Source organism: Odocoileus virginianus, chromosome 1 (genome assembly GCF_023699985.2).
Source record: "Odocoileus virginianus isolate 20LAN1187 ecotype Illinois chromosome 1, Ovbor_1.2, whole genome shotgun sequence".
NCBI classification, from domain to species: Eukaryota; Metazoa; Chordata; class Mammalia; order Artiodactyla; family Cervidae; genus Odocoileus; species Odocoileus virginianus.
Window position 1 is genome coordinate 106,600,617 of NC_069674.1, and position 18,784 is coordinate 106,619,400.

The following is an 18,784-nucleotide window of genomic DNA, read 5'->3' on the forward strand; positions in this document are numbered from 1 at the left end:
TCCGAGGGTCCTTTGGTGAAAGTTATTTAGTGTCAATTGGGTTGTCATCTACACATGCCCAGAGCCAGTCTCAGCGCACAGGACCCAGTCAAGGACCTGTCTGCAGATTCATGATGCCTTGAGGGCAGGCACTGAGGTACCACATTTTGCCAGTATCTTTACTTACAAATTGATATTGAAGTCCAAGCCCTCAGTAAACACCACCTCAGAGCAGGATGGGAAGGTGGATATGGGATTTTTACTTTCCTCTTGATTTGGTTCACAAGGAGCACCACAGAATCTATGGCTCAAGTTGCTCTTGTTTTGCTTCCCAAGAGGCAGGTGACAATGCCTTGAGCCCCCATTAATTAGCCCTAAAGGACACAGTGGGCCTGCAGGCAGGGTCTGAGGGACAGACCAAAGTTGATAAAGGTTTCTTAGCTCTGTCAACCCCATCTGAGGACAGAACTGAGAACAGAACCCCATCTGAGGACAGAAAATGGAAAAGTGACTCAGACAAAAGGCTGGGTCAGCTCTGAAATCTGCCTCCTTCTTGTTTTATTCAGTTGTCAGGAAAGGCCTACATCTACGTTCTAGTCTGTGTGCCTTTGAAAGATTTCTGGTTGTTCACTGAGCTTGTTTGTATCTGCTCAGACCTTGCACTATTCTGTCTGATACATGCACAGAAGTGCAGTCCCTGGGACGTCCCCGGGAACAGGGGTCCCTGGTGAGATGCTGTGCACCGTGCTCCTCTTTGAAAGTCAGACCACATGTTAGCGGGTCATGGGGTGGGAGGTTTAATACAGAGGCCTGTTTGCCAGAGTGGCACCCAGTGTTTCCCTAACTCATCTGAGGGCTGAGACCTTCTTTTTTCGTTCATGTGTGCAGACTTGCGATGTGCAGAATCAGTATTACTCAGAGCAGGCCGTGTGCGCCTGCAGGAACATCTCCTCGGCACTGTCTGCCGCCCAGGTGCACGGCCCCTCTGGGAGCTGAGCTCCCTGCATGCTTGGCCCCCAGCCCAGGCCCTCCTCTCTCGCAGCATGTCTCCTCTGCACACATCTTCCCCACGTGGTTACCTGCGGTGCCATTAGCAGCCCTGACGCCCTCGGGGTTGCCTGGCCCCGGCAGAGACTTCCAGGCAGGAGGGGCGGTGCTTACCTTCCAGGTCTTCGTCCAGCTCCGCAAGGGTTTTCTGGAACTGTCCAGTCATGAATATTTCCTCATCCTCACGTGAGGCTGGAGCAGCTTTTCCGTTTCTAGGGAAAACCAAGAGGAAAAGGGAGCATTCATTTAGCTCATTATTTATGTAACTGACTCTTTTCTGGAAATACCTGAGGCAGGTACAATTTATAGTCAAAGTCAGGCCACTCCATAGGCACTGCTGTCCTTGGAACGCCTGAGACATAGATGGGGTGTGTGTCTGTGTGTGTGTGGTGTGTATATGCTGTGTGTATGCATATGTGTGTGTGTGTGTGGTGCATAGCGACGACCACTCCAACGGTGAACTTCAGGTCAGCGGTGACAGTGGTGACCGCCCCTCCGGCTGTGCCCCCTCCTCACGCCCACACGGCAGTGACCGGATGGGGGAGGGTGGGCAGGGGAGAACCCCTGCAGCCCGTGAGCCTTCCCACATGGGTTATTTTGCCCAGATCATCCCATGGGAAGCCTCACAAGCAGTAAGAAGGCAGGCAAGGTCAGGATCGCTGGTTCCCAGAGAAGCGGCCGTGTGCTAAGCGGCGAAGAGTGCAACTGCCCTGCTCACAGGGGCTCCTGAGCCTGGGAGGGCTGCCACGTCTGTGTCCACAGGTGCCTCACGGCCCTGCCACCCGGGTGTCCAGGGAGATGTCCCTACCTGCTGAGGAAAGCTGGGCTTTCCTTCGCTTCAGCCCTGGACAGTAGCATCTGTGAGACAACAGCTGCCAAAGCAATTTGAGAGCAGCCCTGCAGAGGCTCTGGTCTCTTTTGTCTCGTGGTGCCAAGAACAGAGACACGTACGGGGTGATTGTCCCTCTTCTGCAAAAGCGGAAGGTCTTTCCCGCTGATCGTTAGAATCGAGGACCAGTTTCCATTGTTACTAATCAGGCCGAGATAATGATGCATGAAATATGCTTTGTACCATCCTCACTTACATAGCAGAGTTTGTGTTCTGGTAAATGAGTCTTTCTTACTTGGTGACTGTGTCTCTTTGGGAGCCAGGAAGTGGGCTTCCAGATCCAACCCAGCTAATGTCCTCTGACACGGCAGACAAAGACCGCTGGCTGAGATGTGTGCGGCCGTGGACCAGTTAACAACGACCACAGAGGCACAAGACTTGCCCTTCCTGTTGCTTTTGCCATAAGACTTAATTGGATGCATTTACTAAACTTGTCTCTTTCTCATCCACAGAATTTGATGGTTTAGACAAATTTAATTTATATATTCAATCAAGTATATGGCAGAAAAAAGTGATAAGGGCTCTCTAAAGTAGTATTTGAAATGGAAAACTGTTTTTCAAAGGTTGGCTCCTAGTTTAGAATGCTTAAAGCCTAGCCAGACAAAATTATATCTATACTTTTCCTTCAAAGTATTTGCCTTCCCTTAAAAGGACGCAAAATCACATTGTTCTATGGGAGTAGACTGATATCAATAAGAATTAAAAACTATAGCACATGGAATTACACTCAATATTTTATAATAACCTATAAGGGAAAAGAATCTGAAAAAGAATGTATATGTACGTATGAGGGCTTTCCTGGTGGTTCAGATGGTAAAGAATTTGCCCACAATGCAGGAGACCCAAGTTCAATTGTTCAATCCCTGGGTCAGGAAGATCCCTTGGAGAAGGGAATGGCAACTCACTGCAGTATTCTTGCCTGGAGAATCCCATGGACAGAAGAGCCTGGCAGGCTACAGTCCATGGGGTTGCAAAGAGTCAGACATGACTGAGTGACTAAGTTTAAGTTCTATACATGTATACATTCATATGCATATTATACACATATAAATATATATGTGTATTTACTTAACTGTACATCTGCATCTAATACATCATGATAGTGATCAAACCAGTCACTCCTAAAGGAAATCAACCCTGAATAGTCACTGGAAGGACTGATGCTGAGACTGAAGCTCCAATACTTTGGCCACTTGATAAAGAGCCAACTCATTGGAAAAGACTCTGATGCAGGGAAAGATTGAGAGCAGGAGGAGAAGGGGGTGACAGAGGATGAGATGGTTGGATAGAATCTCTGACTCAATGGATATGAGTCTGAGCAAACTCCAGGAGATAGTGAAGGATAGGGAAGCCTGGCGTGCTGCAGTCCATCGGGTCACAAAGAGTCAGACAAGACTTAGTGACTAAACAAAATCAGCCATATTTCAATAAAAATAAAATAATGTACTCTTAGAAGAAAATGAATTAAAAAATAATTTAAGAGAAAAGTTCCACTGATGATATTACTTTATTAAAGGTAAACTAGAGAATGAAAATCATCTTGAACTGATGAAAATGCAAGGAATCTGAGACCCTTACACTTGCTGCTCCTGGTTTAAACTGGAAAGCAATGCAAACAGCTACATCGAGATGCAAAAACATAGCTTTAACTTTGTAGGAACTTTGGTTCATTAGCCTCTCTTTTGATAATTTGCCTTAATAATCCTGTGGAAGGAAAATATGAACCACCATGTTCATCATATTCATGGGGAGACATCTCCAGCTTCTGGCAGCGAGGAGTTCCCTCCACTACTGCATTGAGATGTGATTATGATGTGGGGGTGGAGACACAGGTCACAGATGAAGCCGCATGTTGTGTGAAGAAACTAAGACACAGAGCTCCATCTAGGAGGGCCATGGTGATCTAAAAGGAATCTGTGTCTGAGGACAAGGGTGACGCAGAAATCTAGACACCACTATGAGCCAGTGTGATTTGTTGAAATGGATGGATTACGGCAAATATTTTATCCTTTGTCCTTTGAAGTATGCTCATTTTTGGCACAAGGCAGCTTGAGTGATGAGGTGATTTTTTTCAAACAGACAACATTTAAAATGATTCTTTTGTCCTCTTCATGTCCGACTCTTTGTAACCCCATGGGCTGTAGCCTGCCAGGCTCCTCTGTCTGTGGCATTCTCCAGGCAAGAATACTGGAGTGGGTTGCCATGCCCTCCTCCAGGGGATCTTCCCGACCCAGAGATCGAACCCGGGTCTCCTGCAGCTCCTGCACTGGCAGGTGGGTTCTTACCACTGAACCACCTGGGAAGCCCGCTAACGAGCACTGATTATTTTATGGAAAGCAGTTTACATGTTTGTTACACCATGCGGTTCATGGGGTCGCAAAGAGTCGGACACGACTGAGCGACTGAACGGAACTGAATGCCATGCCCAATACACATAGTATGTTGTGTTTATAATTTTATTTTGCTATTGAGAGCCTAGCAATCCCAGTGATGATCCTAAACCACTGTGCAACAGCCATAAATCCTAAAGGAGGCACTACAGCAGGGCCTGAGCCAGCCCTTTACCACGCTCCTCCCACCCAGACGCCGGCCTGAGCTGCCCCATTTACCCATCAGTGGCCAAGCCCCAGGCTCAGAACCTCAGATCTGCTCTCTGCCTGCCCATCTCACCTCCCGTCCAGGCGCTCATGTGAAGTCTGGGGTCCCTACATCTATTCCTCTGCCCTACACTTGGCTCAGCGGTCTTGCCCACCCCTTTCTCCCATCTGCCTCTTGCACAAGCAGAGGTTTTCCCCAGGTGGTCAACCCCACACTCTGCTGACAGCTCCATCCACCTCTGGCCCACCCTTGCTCCTGACACCCCAGTGTGGACCTGATTCCCTGAGGCATTGCTTGTCCAGGAGGAGAGAGTGGGCACCGACAGAAGCCACAGCCTTGGGAGTGCTCTGGAGGGAGGGAACCAGGTCCTCGACTGGTGCTTCTCCCAAGGCTGCCAAGCAGCTCTGGGGTGGGGCAAGGCGAGGCCTGTGACCACTTCACTTCTGCAGCTGCTGCCGCTCCTGATACAAGGCAGAGGGGGGCCACCGCTCTCTGGATTCTGGGCTTCTGCATGAACAGATTATCTGGCCCAAAGATACCAGTGGTGATGTATCTATTTTGCTTTCAAACATACAGCTTCAGGGAGGAGAGGTTTAGCAGAATGTGCTTTTCTTTCCTCCCCCACCCCACCCACTTCTACTAATTGATTATAGCTCTTCCTCTCTTCCTATAACAACAAGCTAGACGTACCAGGTCCCTGGGCTAGGAGGGCAGATTCTGCAGGCTTAGCAGGAGAGCCACCCTAGGATGTGTCCCAGAGAAGCACAGTTGGCCAGAAACACCACTGCCTCTTTTTAGCTGAAAGTCAACTGCACAGGTGTTTTTCTCCCGGGCATCATTCCTCATGCCCAGCACACACCCCGGTTTCTAATGTCGGTTTCTTACTGACTGTTTTGGCTTGAGACCAAGAAAGTGAGGGCAAACAAGCAGTGCAGACGTTCTGATGCCAGCTGCATGTGCAGAATAAACGTCACCAGCAGCCTGTCCTCCACGGGAGCTGACTCCACAGAGAGCATTGCCGTGGACAGGCCGCTGTGGCTGAACAAGAGGGCAAAGGACGGCACTGCCAGCTTCCGGCGGAAGCTCGCCCAGGACGTGGATGGCGTGGGGCTGGGGGCAGAAAGGGGCTCAGCGCCTCCTCCCACAGAACCGCTAACAGCACACGTGAAATCAGTACCCAGGCAAACAGGGGCCTTTCCATTCTTTTCCTTTTTACATCAGAAAGGAAAAGGAGTGTGGGCAAACCTTTCTCCACCCCAGCACATTAAATCATTTTTCTTTTTGATGTGGCTAGGAAAGTTTCTTTAAATAATTTATCCAGTCACAGAAAAAAAAAGTCTGAGAGGAAAAAGATGTCCTTTTCAGCTAGCAATTCAATTAGTGATGACAACCAAAACAACCCATGGGAATTCAAAACAATCACTTGATAAACTAAAGGCAAGAAGCCTGGGAAAATATACAGTTGATGACAGTCATATATGCTTAACTTCAGCATTCCATTTACAAGTGGCCTTCTATTTACAAAGCTTCAGAGTTCTAGAACAATGGTGTCCAGTAGAAATGTAATATGAGCTACATGTGTAATTTGAAATCTTCTTGTAATCACATTAAAAAGGTGAAAATAATAAGCAAGATTACTTTTCATTAAATACTTTAACATTAATTTTTTAATTAGTATACTTTAACCCAACATTTAACTCAAATTATTATCATCATTGTCATGTGTAAATGACACAAAAATTTCACTTCTTCTTATGCTTGGTGCATATTTCACAGTTACAGCACATCGCGACTTGGGCTTCCGACCCAGCAGGCTCAGTAGCCCAAGTTGGCTGGTAGCCACTGTACCCACAGCATAGTCCCTTCCCTCCCCCATCTTAAATGTTTTTAAATGTTCCTTTGTTAGTATAGTTACAAAGTTTTAGCATTCTGAAAGGTATTAAATGCTTCTAAATATGGTTTTCCAGTGGTCATGTATGGATGTGAGAGTTGGACTGTGAAGAAAGCTGAGCGCCAAAGAATTGATGCTTCTGAACTGTGGTGTTGGAGAAGACTCTTCAGAGTCCCTTGGACTGCAAGGAGATCCAACCAGTCCATCCTAAAGGAGATCAGTCCTGGGTGTTCATTGGAAGGACTGATGCTGAAGCTGAAACTCCAATACTTTGGCCACCTCATGCAAAGAGTTGACTCGTTGGAAAAGACCCTGATGCTGGGAGGGATTGGGGGCAGGAGGAATAGGGGACGACAGAGGATGAGATGGCTGGATGGCATCACCGACTCAGTGGACATGAGTTTGGGTAAACTCCGGGAGTTGGTGATGGACAGGGAGGCCTGATGTGCTGTGGTTCATGGGGTTGCAAAGAGTCAGACATGCCTGAGAGACTGAACTGAACTGAACTGTTGAAAAATTGAGCCTGACACCCACTTACCCAACCACTCACATAGCATTCCTGTGGAACTAATGTTCCCAAAACAGACTCCAGGAGTGAGAGTTTCACAATATTGATACACCGAGAGATGAACTGCCTGATTCCAGCAAGACTGCCTTTAGGATATGAGAGTTTAGAAATAATGCTAGTTCCACTAGAATCCCTGTAAGTAGGTAGGAGGCAACAGACCTCTGTCTCTCAACATCTTGTTGTTTAGTCGCTCAGCCTTGTCTGATACTTTGTGACCCCCATAGACTGTAGCCCACCAGGCTCCTCTGTCCATGGGATTCTGCAGGCAAGAATACTGGAGCAGGTTGCCATTGCCTTCTCCATCTCCCCATCTATCTACACACAAATGTATGCATGCATGTGTGTGCATGGTTTCTTTTCAAACAAAGATGTTATAAATAGTTAATTCAGGCAGATGGTTAGAGGTAGACACAGTTCTAAGGATTCTTCAACAAATCAAGTTTATCCTTCCTTAGGCAGTTTTCAATAAAAGACATCAATGATAATAATGATAAAACCAGCCATCAATTTCTGAAGGCTAGCAATATGTCAGGCACCATTCTAGGGGTGGTACTGCAGATCTCCACTGTACTGACAAGAAAACTGAAGTGAGAGGTCAAGTCCCCAAACTACAACCACCTCACACCGGCCAGAAAGGCCATCATTAAAAAGTCTACAACAATAAATGCTGGAGAGGATGTGTAGAAAAGGGAAACCTCCTACCCTGCTGGTGGGGATGAAAATTGGTTGCAGTCACTACGGAGAACACCACGGAGGTTCTTTACAATAGAAAAACAGAGTTAATATACGACCCAGTAATCCCACTTCTGGGCATGTACCCAGAGAAAATCATAATTCAAGAAGACACATGTACACCAGTGTTCATTGCAGCACTATTTACAATAGCCAGAATATAAAAGCAACCTAGATGTCCATCAACAGAGGAATGGATAATGAAGATTTGGGGTGTGTGTGTGTGTGTGGGTGGGTGTGTGTGTATATATATATGTATATATATGTAGACACCTAAGAAAGAATGAAATAATGCCTTTTGTAGCAACATGGATGGGCCTAGAGATTATCATATTAAGTGACATAAACCAGACAAAGGTAAATATCACATGATATCACTTGTGTGTGGAATCTAAAAAGAAAAAGGTGATATAAGTGAACTCATATACAAAACAGAAAAAGACACACAGACACAGAAAACAAACATGTGGGTACCAAGGGGGGAAGAGGAGGAGGGGTGAGTTAGGAGCTTGGGATTAACATAATCACACCACTGTATATAAAATAGACCACCAGCAAGGACCTACTGCATAGCACAGTGAACTACACTTAATGTTTTCTAATAACCTATGAGGGAAAAATATGGAAAAAATAAGGGGAAAGGATATGAAAAAGAACAGATATAAATGTATAGCTGAATCACTCTGCTACAACCTGAAACAAACACAACATGGTAAATCAGCTATGTTGTTCAGTCGCTGAGTCATGTCCAACTCTTTGCAACCCTATAAACTGCAGCACATCAGGTTTCCCTGTCCATCACCATCTCCTTGAGTTTGCTCAAACTCATCTCCATAGAGTCAGTGATGCCATCCAACCATCTCATCCTCTGTCGTCCCCTTCTCCTCCCACCTTCAATCTTTCCCAGCATCAGGGTCTTTTCCAATGAGTCAACTCTTCTCATGAGGTGGCCAAAGTATTGGACTCTCAGCTTCAGCATCAGTCCTTCCAATGAACACCCAGGACTGATCTCCTTTAGGATGGACTGGTTGGATCTCCTTGCAGTCCAAGGGACTCTGAAGAGTCTTCTCCAACACCATATTTCAAAAGCATCAATTCTTCAGCACTCAGCCTTCTTTATGGTCCAACTCTCACATCCATACATGACCACTGGAAAAACCATAGCCTTGATTAGACAGACCTTTGTTGGCAAAGTGATGTCTCTGCTTTTTAATATACTGTCTAGGCTTGTCATAGCTATTCTTCTAAGAAGTGAGAGGTCAAGTCACTGACTCAGGGCACCACCACCAGCAGCGAGCAGATATGATGCCAGGTAGTCTGACCATGGACTTTCTAGTCTTCATGTTGAGTTGCTCCGTAAGTATGAGGAGAGTTGGCCTGCGTCATACATGAAGGAAAGATGCATCGGGAAGGAGAGCTTCTGTGGGCATCACGCCTGCTATTCAGGGCAGGACTGCCCAAAGGTCACTCCTAGGTGCCCTCAGGATGATGAGCCATCACCATGTGTCCTGAATTCTTCCTGAAGGAGGTTATTTACTGTCTGTTATACATTTAGAGGGAGACTCTGGGAATTTGATGTCCCACTTGCTGAGTCAAATTTGAACTGAGAGCATAGATTTATTTTGCAATGCAAATTATAATTGGACGCGATGCAAAACATATCATTTTCAGATCACAGCACACAAAGCATACTCCAGTCATTCCCAAGCCTTCATGTTCTCAAGACTTACCAATTCAAAATCTTCACTGCCACAGCATTAATTGGAGGTCACCCAATGCTACCCTTGAGGAAGGGGTAGCCATGACTGCAATGAGCAGAGACTTCAAATTCAGGTGCATGAGCAGGACCCCTGCACTTTGTCACTGGACTGAATAGCTTAAGAAAAATGCTTTCAGTTGAGGCCAAGACCATAGGCTCTCCTTGGACAGGCAGCAGCAGCTCTGGAGCAAATAGTCTTTGTCTCCAATCTGTCAAAGTGCGACCCCTAGCCAAAAAGAGTCTAGGTGACTTGGCTGTCTGCAGAAAGCAGACAGCAGAGAGAGGAGAAACAGCCCAGCAAACTAGAACCTTACAGACCTTAACAAACTGGGGTCTTTGCAGGTCACAAAGGACATTCCCCTATTCCTTCCAATACTCAGTGAATTGCTGTGTATCAGAGGGGTGACAGTATTGAAGGGCACCCTGGCAAAGTTGAAAACCACAAACACTCCTTATTTCCCCTTGGGGACAGGTCCCACACCAGAGATTCTATAAGCTGGGGTGCTTCAGTCTGGTGGGGATGGCTTCACCACCCATCAGAACCCACATCCCACCTGGAGAGATTCAGCTGTGCCTGTCACAGCAAAGGGTAACTTCTGTTTCCTGAGCCTATGAGGTCTGGTGCTCCAAGGATCGAGAGGACTCACTATCACAGCCAGGCTCTAGATCATCGCAGGAAGAACATGTCCCCAGAAACACAAATGCCGCCTTAGGATGAGCTGTAATAACCAGGTGCTAGAATCATGCAGGGTAGAGCCAGGAGGTGGATTCAGGGAGTGGCAGTAGGCACTGAGATCAGAGTACCATCCCCTTCAAGTGGCCATCCTTTCTCAAGGTGGTCCAGGGGCATCCAGCTCAGGAAGGGAGGAGCTGGCAGGTTGAGCAAATACATGTCTGTCCTGTCACCCTGTCCATCTTCTCCTGGGAGCACAAATGTCAGAAATCATGTTCTTTGTTTTTACTGCATCTCTCAATCCTTCAACACGTGTGCTCCTGGGCAGAGCTCCAACACAGGGCCCTTTCTAGGTGGGGCAAGGTCAAGACCACACCTCTGTGAACAGCAGTGGGCTCTGCCCTCAGACTATTTCACCTTGATTCTGGGCTGTCAACCCCTGAGCATAGGTTCTCTTCTCATTGAACTTGACCCCTGGCTAGTCTGGACACCTGAAATCATCTGCTCCATTGTGAATCACACACATGCTCCTGACATGCTCTCTGGCCCAGGACTGGTCAGCCCCTGCAGTCTGGCCAACCCTCCGCCATCAGCCTGCAGTGCCTTTTTGCTGGCCAGGCTCTCAACGCCCTGTTCTGTGGACAGGACCAAACAGCACATGCCTGGAGGCACTGTTTATGAGGAGCAGTGTATCCCTTCTCCATCCTCTCTATCTGGGGTGCATATGTGCAAATGCTGCATGACAGTGTAAAGGATGACATGGGCAGCATCTCCCAAACGGTGCTCAGCGGAACTCATTCTATAAGACATCAGAGGCTGAGCAGAGGTAGAATTCAGACAGGCTGCTTTGCTGCAGAATCTGTGAGAGACTTTATATTCTTGTCTTCCAAGAGGAGAATATAGAAGTTCTAAAATTTGTTCTGAAGAATTATTTTTCAAGAGGTAGATCCCAGGAGATATCCAGATCATCACAGTGACTCTGCAGCTGATAGATGAGTGAGCACAGCCGGACATGCTGAGGTGTCGAGCATTCAGTGAAGCCCACATCTGGGACCTGCCCGCCCAGCACACAGATGTGTGTGTGTGTGTGTGTGTGTGTGTGGCCCTGAATCTTTGAACTGGTTGCCAAGATTTAAAATTTGGGAGACCTCATAGAAAAAATCTAGATTTCTGGCTTCTCTTCAAAAGCCAGCCACATTGGCTCTACAATCTCTCCAGGTAACAATTGGAAGGAAGCCATGGGCTTGCACTCTTTAGAGAAAACTTGTGCTTTTCCCTGCAACCTGTGACCTCTGAGTCTGTAACTCCTGCTTAATATGGTGGCCACAGATTTTAAGTAATCTTGACATCAATAAATAAAGTTATGCATTTGGACAGAAAAATGTGATACACTCTGCTGAAGTCTCCGAGTACATCTAATGTGTCAATGGCGATAACTCTTGTTTTTAAAAAGAAAAAACACGGGCATTCTATGCAAAATAATGGGCAGAGAGTTGATCCCAACTCTGAGCAAACGAAGGAACAGCACAGACAGGGCAGCGGGCCTCAGAGATCGTTTTCATCTTCATTTGACTCTGAAGCCTAAAATCGGCAAGTTGGTGTGCCATGAAAAATTCATGGTGCTCCAGTTCCTAAATTTACAGTGATGATTTAGTCAATGGGTCTCCCTCAATGGTTATGCAACAGGCACTGAGCATACACACCGGCGCCCAGCAGCTACCACACCTGTGACAGGTAGAAGGTGTTATCTGCACAGGTATAAGCAAAATTCAAAGCTCAGCAAAGTTAAGTGGACCCACAAAGGCCAGGCAGCTAGTCAGTGGTGGTGGGATTCCATGTGGGCATGTGAAGGTCCAGAACCCCCTCCTTTCCCTCCACATTACTCTCAAATTCAGCGGCACCCCAGAGAAGAGGACGGATGAACATGACCGGCTCCCTGTTGGAATAAGACATCAGGTTCCAAAGACCCTGTGATTATTCTGGCTGTGGCAGCAGACAACATGAACATATTTGAAGGGAAGTCAGCAAGATTTTACCTCTGAGTTAATGCCAGGAAGTCCACCAAGACTGTTGCACGAGCATCCTTGGGGTATCAAAGTGACATATCTGATTAGTGTCAGATATAAAGCTGAAGGTGTACAAGCCCCATGCAAAACAACCAGACACTTCTGAAGATTACTAGAAAGCTAGTCTCCTTTAAGTGGATGATGAAGGAAATGAAATAATTTCCTTCTGCAAACAGGTCAATCTCAGCTCAAGGTATCCAATATGGGCCAGAGGCAAAAGGGACCAATTGCCACCTTTTCATTTTCTGTCTAATAAAATATGGTCTTGGAATTGTCCTTAAGATTAGAGAGCTTTACTATTAGAGTGTGTATACAACCACCTAGGGAAATGCTTGTGATAAACTGATACTAAAAATAAACTAAAATAAAAGAGTATTGACACTACAATTACATTAACCACACAGAGACTTCAGTGTTCATCTGGACAAAGCTGAAACAAAACATGAAAAATATAAGGGCACTCACTCATTTTGGTGATCAACTTAAACTTAAAAAAAAATCCTATTTTACTTCTATTAATGTTCCTAAAACCTTGTGTGATTGGTTCTTAAAATTATCTAAAAGGTAAAAAAGGAGGTTATCATATTAAGTGAAGTAAGCCAGACAGAGAAAGACAGGTATCATATGCTATCGCTTATATGTGGAATCTAAAAGAAGGAAAAAGATACAAATGAACTTGTTTCCAAAACAGCAAGAGACTTACAGACATAGAAAACAAATTTATGATTATAAAAGGGGAAAGGGAGTGGGGGGATAAATAGGATGTTGGGATTAACATATACACACTACAATGTATAAAACAGATAAACAACAAGGACTTACTGTCTAGTACAGTGAACTCTACTCAATATTTTGTAATAACCTATAAGGGAAAAGATTCTGAAAAACAATATGTGTGTGTGTGTATATATAGGCTTCCGTGGTGGCTCAGACAGTAAAGAATCTGCCTGGAATGCAGGAGACCTGGATTCCATCCCTGGCTTGGGAAGATCCCCTGGAAAAGGGACTGGCAACCCACTCCAGTATTCTTGCATAGAGAATTCCATGGACAGAGGAGGCTGGTGGGCTACAGTCCACGGGGTCACAAAGAGTCAGACACTATTAAGTGACTAACACTTTCATTTTCACATGCATATATATTATATGCGTGTATATACATATATACAAACATATGTGTATATATAAATAAATGAATCACTGTACACCTAAGCTAACATGGTATACTTCAATAACAAAAAGGAAGGATGAGACGCTGAGGATTAACCTGCCTTTCTAATTCAGAATGAAGAAAGGAGTTGTAACAGGGTGCTGATGCAGAGACATATTAACCAGTCTACGGAAAGTGTACAAGGATCAGACGGACGTGTGTGTGGAGACTTGATGGAGACTGACATGGAACTGGGAATCAGTGGGAAACAGATTACTTCTTCACGTCACACCTGAAAATAAACTCCAGGTGAACAAGAAGCCCAAAGCTCAGAAAGCAACACTGGAGCTTTCACAAGACATTCTGATGATGTTTAGTCCTCTGCGGTATGAGAAGGATCTCTCAATATCCAAATATCATATACATTCCAGAGAAGGAGGACACACTCTTCAAAGAGCATTTTTATACAATAAAATAAAACAAAGCTAAATTCAAGCCACAGTATTAGAGACTCTGTGTATATATAACTAAGGAGACATTAATGATTAAGAAAAAAGTAACATCCCCAAATTTTGTGAAAAAAAAGGCTGTGAAAAGACAATCCATAGAAGAGGAAACTGAATTTCTAACATACATATGACAAGATGCTCATCCTTACTAATCAGAGTCGTGTATCTTAAAGCCACATGAGCTGCAACTTGGGGCCGAGAGGAGTGCAGCGCTCCAGACACCTGCTCACCCACAGACTGGTGTGACTGTTGACGGGCAGGCTCCACAGACGGCTGGAGGGCGTGGTCACCAGGCCATGATTTCGGAGAGCAATTTGCCAATATTCCAAAAAGCTGAATTTTCTCTGAAGGTCTAATCATTCCTCTTCTAAAAAGCTCTACGCATAAATGGAGACGTATGTACAACTTGCTCATCGATTCCAGGGGTGAAAAAACCAGAACAACTCAAGTGTCCATTCATAAAGAAATGGATAAGTGAGTGAACTAGTGACACACACATCATCAGGGATAAATCTTAAACACGTGATATGGAGTGGAAACAGATTGTGGTACCGTTTATATGAAAGGTAAAAGTGAACAGGCTGATACTATGTATTATTTATAAGTACCTGAATAGCTAGAGAATAGCATGAAGACAGAACCATGTGCAACACGTCCCCAGGCAGGGTGTGGTGACCTCTGAGAGGGCGCCTGGCGCAGTGGATCCCTACCAAGCACTGGCTGGCTCAGCGGGACTGAGGCCTCCGTCCTGTGAGCCTGGAATGGACCCCTTCCCAGCGGCCCGCACCTCACCTCAGATGCCGCTTCTCGGAGCTGCTCCTGCCCCACACGGGGCTCTTCGGGGGGGCCGGCTCTGGAGTCCCGGCCAGCTCTTGGTCACTGCAGTCCTCCTGGTCTGTGCCCCACTTGTCCTTGGACTTCGTGCTGTCATGCTGGGAATCCAGGGACACGATGTCCGAGGGGGAGCTCATCACCCCTGAGTCCTCCGTGGTGTCCTCCGAGGCGAAGCAGCTGCCGACAGACACGGTCTCCTCGGCCTCCGGGGGCACTGGGGGGGCGCCGTCCACGCTGCAGGGATCGCCGGGCCCCGAGGACAGGCTCACTGGACGACACACACAAGGGGAGGTCAGCCACCACGCCAGCGAGCTCCCCCCGGCCTGACTCACCTGAAACTGCGTCTGTGACGGGAGCAATGCTTTCCCTCAAAAATTGGCATATTTTTAACTAAGCTTGGAGATTTTCATCCTGTACATGACTATAGGTAAGTGTGTGTGTTAGTCACTCAGTCGTGTCTGACTCTGTGACCCCGTGGACTGTAGCCCACCAGGCTCCTCTGTCCATGGGATTCTCCAGGCAAGAATACTGGAGTGGGTTGCCATTTCCTTCTCCAGGGGACCTTCCCAATCCAGGGACTGAACGCAAGTCTCCTGCATTGCAGGCAGATTCTTTACCATCTGAGCTATCAGAGAAGCCTGACTATGGTAAACACATGAAAAAAATTCAGACTAATGACATGATGCATGCAATTGTTTCTAGTCTGATCCCTGGTTTAACAGAATTGTTTGAACATGAAACTTTTTTTTCTGTTAAATTAAGGTTTTCAATATGGAAACAAACTTCAAAGTGACTAATCTTGTTCAGGAACTTCTAACATATTCCTCAGGAGCAAGCGCAATTTGGCTTAATGTATTACTGACACTTTTCATCAGAGTCTGGCTCTCCCCTTATTTTTACACATGAGACAGTAAGACCTGGTTTAAATAAGAGATGTTCTTAGAAGAGAACCCTCAAGTAAAATTTAAAACAAGGACAAAAGCGTCCTTGGTTGCAGTTACTGGCCCCTGAGCATGGAGCGTGCAATGTGGGGGAGCAGAAGGAATACGATGCACAGAGTTGTAACTCACTACAGAGGCCTGAATCCACTCCCTCAGACTCTGACTGAGATGTGGGAGCCAGCCATTATGAGGGACAGTAGGGGGAACGAAAGTGAGGATCCATTTTTCTGATACTGAGCTGTGAGGTGGTCTAAGAGTGTTCACCGAAAGCTCCACACTTGGAGAGGAATCCCCCTAACACTGAGGTGGGAGGACAGGTGTCTAGAGCTCTGGCCCAGCTGCAGACCAGAGGTGTGTTTTTTCACTGAACGGAGAATAGCTTTTAAACCTCAAGACATATGATCTACATGCTGCTTATGGTCATCCAGGAAATAATGACTGTGTTGTGCTGCAGTTTCAGTGTGTGTTTTTTGAAAATCATTCCTTCAGTAAGTAAGTTGTTGGACACCTAAAATGGATCAAGACCACACACATGCTGAGTGTAAACTCCACAGACTCAGACAATGACAGGCAAGTGACACAATAATCACACTCAAGACAGTGAGCATTTTAGCCAGACAGCAGACAAGAGACAGAGAATGAAGAAAATCAAAAGAACACCACGGAGAAAATCCCTTGAGGTGTTGCTTTCTTTGAGATCTCCCAAACAAACAAAAGAACGGGAATAAAAAACTGCCAGCTATTTAACAAAAGAGCTCACAAATAAAGATCAGAAATAAGGGAGGGATTGTTTAGAGAAGCAAATGCACAAGGCAGTGTATCTGAACGCAGTGAATGCTTCTGGACAATAACCTCTTTCTCTTCGCTTTCTTCCTGTCTTTTGTTGCAAGGCTCTAATTAGAGGGCAAATACAGAGGAGAAACTCGGCCTGCAGATTAATGCCACCGCAGCCTTTTCTGCCAGGGCTCTGCTGAGACGCGGTCACACCTCGATGCCGTGCGCCAGCTGCTTTGTCCACACAGCTGGCGGCTCCACCTGGCCTGTCACGCCCGGACCCTCCTGCCAACTCCACTCAAAGCTGTTCCCTTGCCTGGCCGTCAGCGGCGGCCCCGACGGCCGAGCAGACGCTGGTTTCTCGCTTCCTCTTTGTCACCATCACTGAACAAGTAGGCCAATCAAACGAACACTTTTTCTCTGCGATGTAAAGAGAGCACAGTGATGGAGCATGCAGGTTTCCGGCCACAGAGACCTGGATTCAAACCCAAGGAGGGCAGTCGACTGGTTGCCTGGGGGCATGTCCCTGGACCCTCTGCCTCAGTTTCTCCCAGGAGAGGATGCGGTGATCCTCGCACGGGCATGGACTGAGATGAGGACTAGGTGTGAAGCCAGACCACCGCAGGGCGCCCCTGGCATGTCTCCACAGCAGAGTGCATGCCGGGTTGGGGAGGGCCCCCTGATCGGACTTGGGGCCACAGGCTAGCTCTCTGGTGACTCACAGTTTATGGGGGACAGACAAGAACACCGAGACCGGCAGTGCCGCGTGGTGAGACCACCGGGAGTGTCTGCAGGTAGAGGGGGAGGGCTGGTCACAGGGAGGTCTCAGCACAGAGCAGAGACTGAATAAGTGCTCAGTCCAGCCCTGCCCCCCATTGCTCCAGCAGGCATCACACAAGTGTAAAGTGACCTCAAGAGACCTGCTACCTGAGGAAACACTGGGGCAGCAGCCCCCTCCCAACCTTGGGGTAACACTAGAGCCACCTGCTGCGAGCAGGCTTCCAGGCACTCACGTGCCCTGGAAACTCAGAAGGCATTTGTGCAAGGGAGGACTTCGTCTGCCCCTTCTGATCTGGTTATAAGATTGAGGATGCTTGTCTGGGCTTGTTTTACACCCCTCAGAAGCTTTGAGGTGAAAACAGTTGTGAATCACCAGACCCAATCCAGCCAGTGGCAAATGCTTAGTCAGCAAGAGGTGAGAAGTCTGTACCCAGTGTGGCTGTGTTAAGCCACTGAGACTCACTGTGAGGGTATGAGTGCTTGCACGCCCCTCTTCCCAAGCGAGCCCTCTAATTCTGGAGGATGACCTTCCCCAGGGCCCAGGGGTCTCTGTCCTCGAACTTGACAGACAGGTGTCAGTGAGGGCTCACCCATATGCCTGCTCCAGGACGCGGAGCCCGCACTGGGCGGCAGGTGAGGGGACCTGCTCTCAGGGAGCCTGCAGTGTGCGGTGGGGATGGTCACACAGGGTCAGAAGGGCAGCTGCCTAGATGCCCGAGGGAGAAGGAACAGGGGTGACACCACCTGCAGCCTGCAGGTGTGGTAAGCACCAGTGAGCGGGGGAGAGAGCGAGGATGGAAGGATGCTGGAAGCACAGGGTGGGTCTTCCAGTCAGAAAGAGAAATCAGCTCTTGCAAAGGTTCAAGACTCCTGTGAACCACTTCTGGGGGAGCTTTTCTTGAACTAAAAAAAGAAACCTTTTTTGAACTAAAAAGTTATTACTGCAGGATTTCTGCAAATGTAGAAAAGCACAATTTATTTTTAGCAGATGCCAAATACAAATTTAAAAGTAAATTATCTTCCAAATAAATAGTCACAGAGCTCAAGTCAGGAAATTTAATGCTTCCATTGTCCTTCACCTGAATTATATAATCCCATAGCTCAAATGCCATTACAGCGAAATGCAAGTTTTGGAAAACTCTCAAGCTTGGATGTAAAGCAGAAAGTGCTAACCTAAGATCGCATGCATGTATCCTCAGCTGTATCCAGACTCTTTGTGACCCCATGGTCTGTAGCCCGCCAGGCTGCTTTGTCCATGGGATTTCCCAGGCAAGAATATTGGAGTGGGTTGCCATTTCCTTCCAGGGTATCTTCTGACTCAGGGATCGAACCTGAGTCTCCTGTGTCTCCCACATTGGGCATGTTACCACTGTGCCACCTGGGAAGCTCAACCTAAGGCTACTAATTCCTTAAGTTGAAACAATCATTTCAGTTTGGCATGAGTCCCACTGAGTTTTTCTTTTATAAAGTCACCTAAGAAAATTTCAAACACCAAATGTAAATATCTTCCAGGTATTTTTGTAATGGATTCATTTTTATTACCTTATTAAATGAATGATCTTGTACCTTATGATATTGCTTATTTCCTGGTCATTAG

General features: G+C 46.8%; 1 protein-coding gene across 1 annotated transcript in view; it reads right to left on the reverse strand.

The window, feature by feature from the left end:
• The window catches only part of COBL (cordon-bleu WH2 repeat protein), a 277,317-nt gene that overhangs the window by 17,759 nt on the left and 240,774 nt on the right, over positions 1 to 18,784 (reverse strand). Inside the window, 2 exon segments of the mRNA XM_070472080.1 lie at positions 1,141 to 1,238; positions 14,651 to 14,960. Coding sequence (XP_070328181.1) covers positions 1,141 to 1,238; positions 14,651 to 14,960 — 408 coding nt within the window.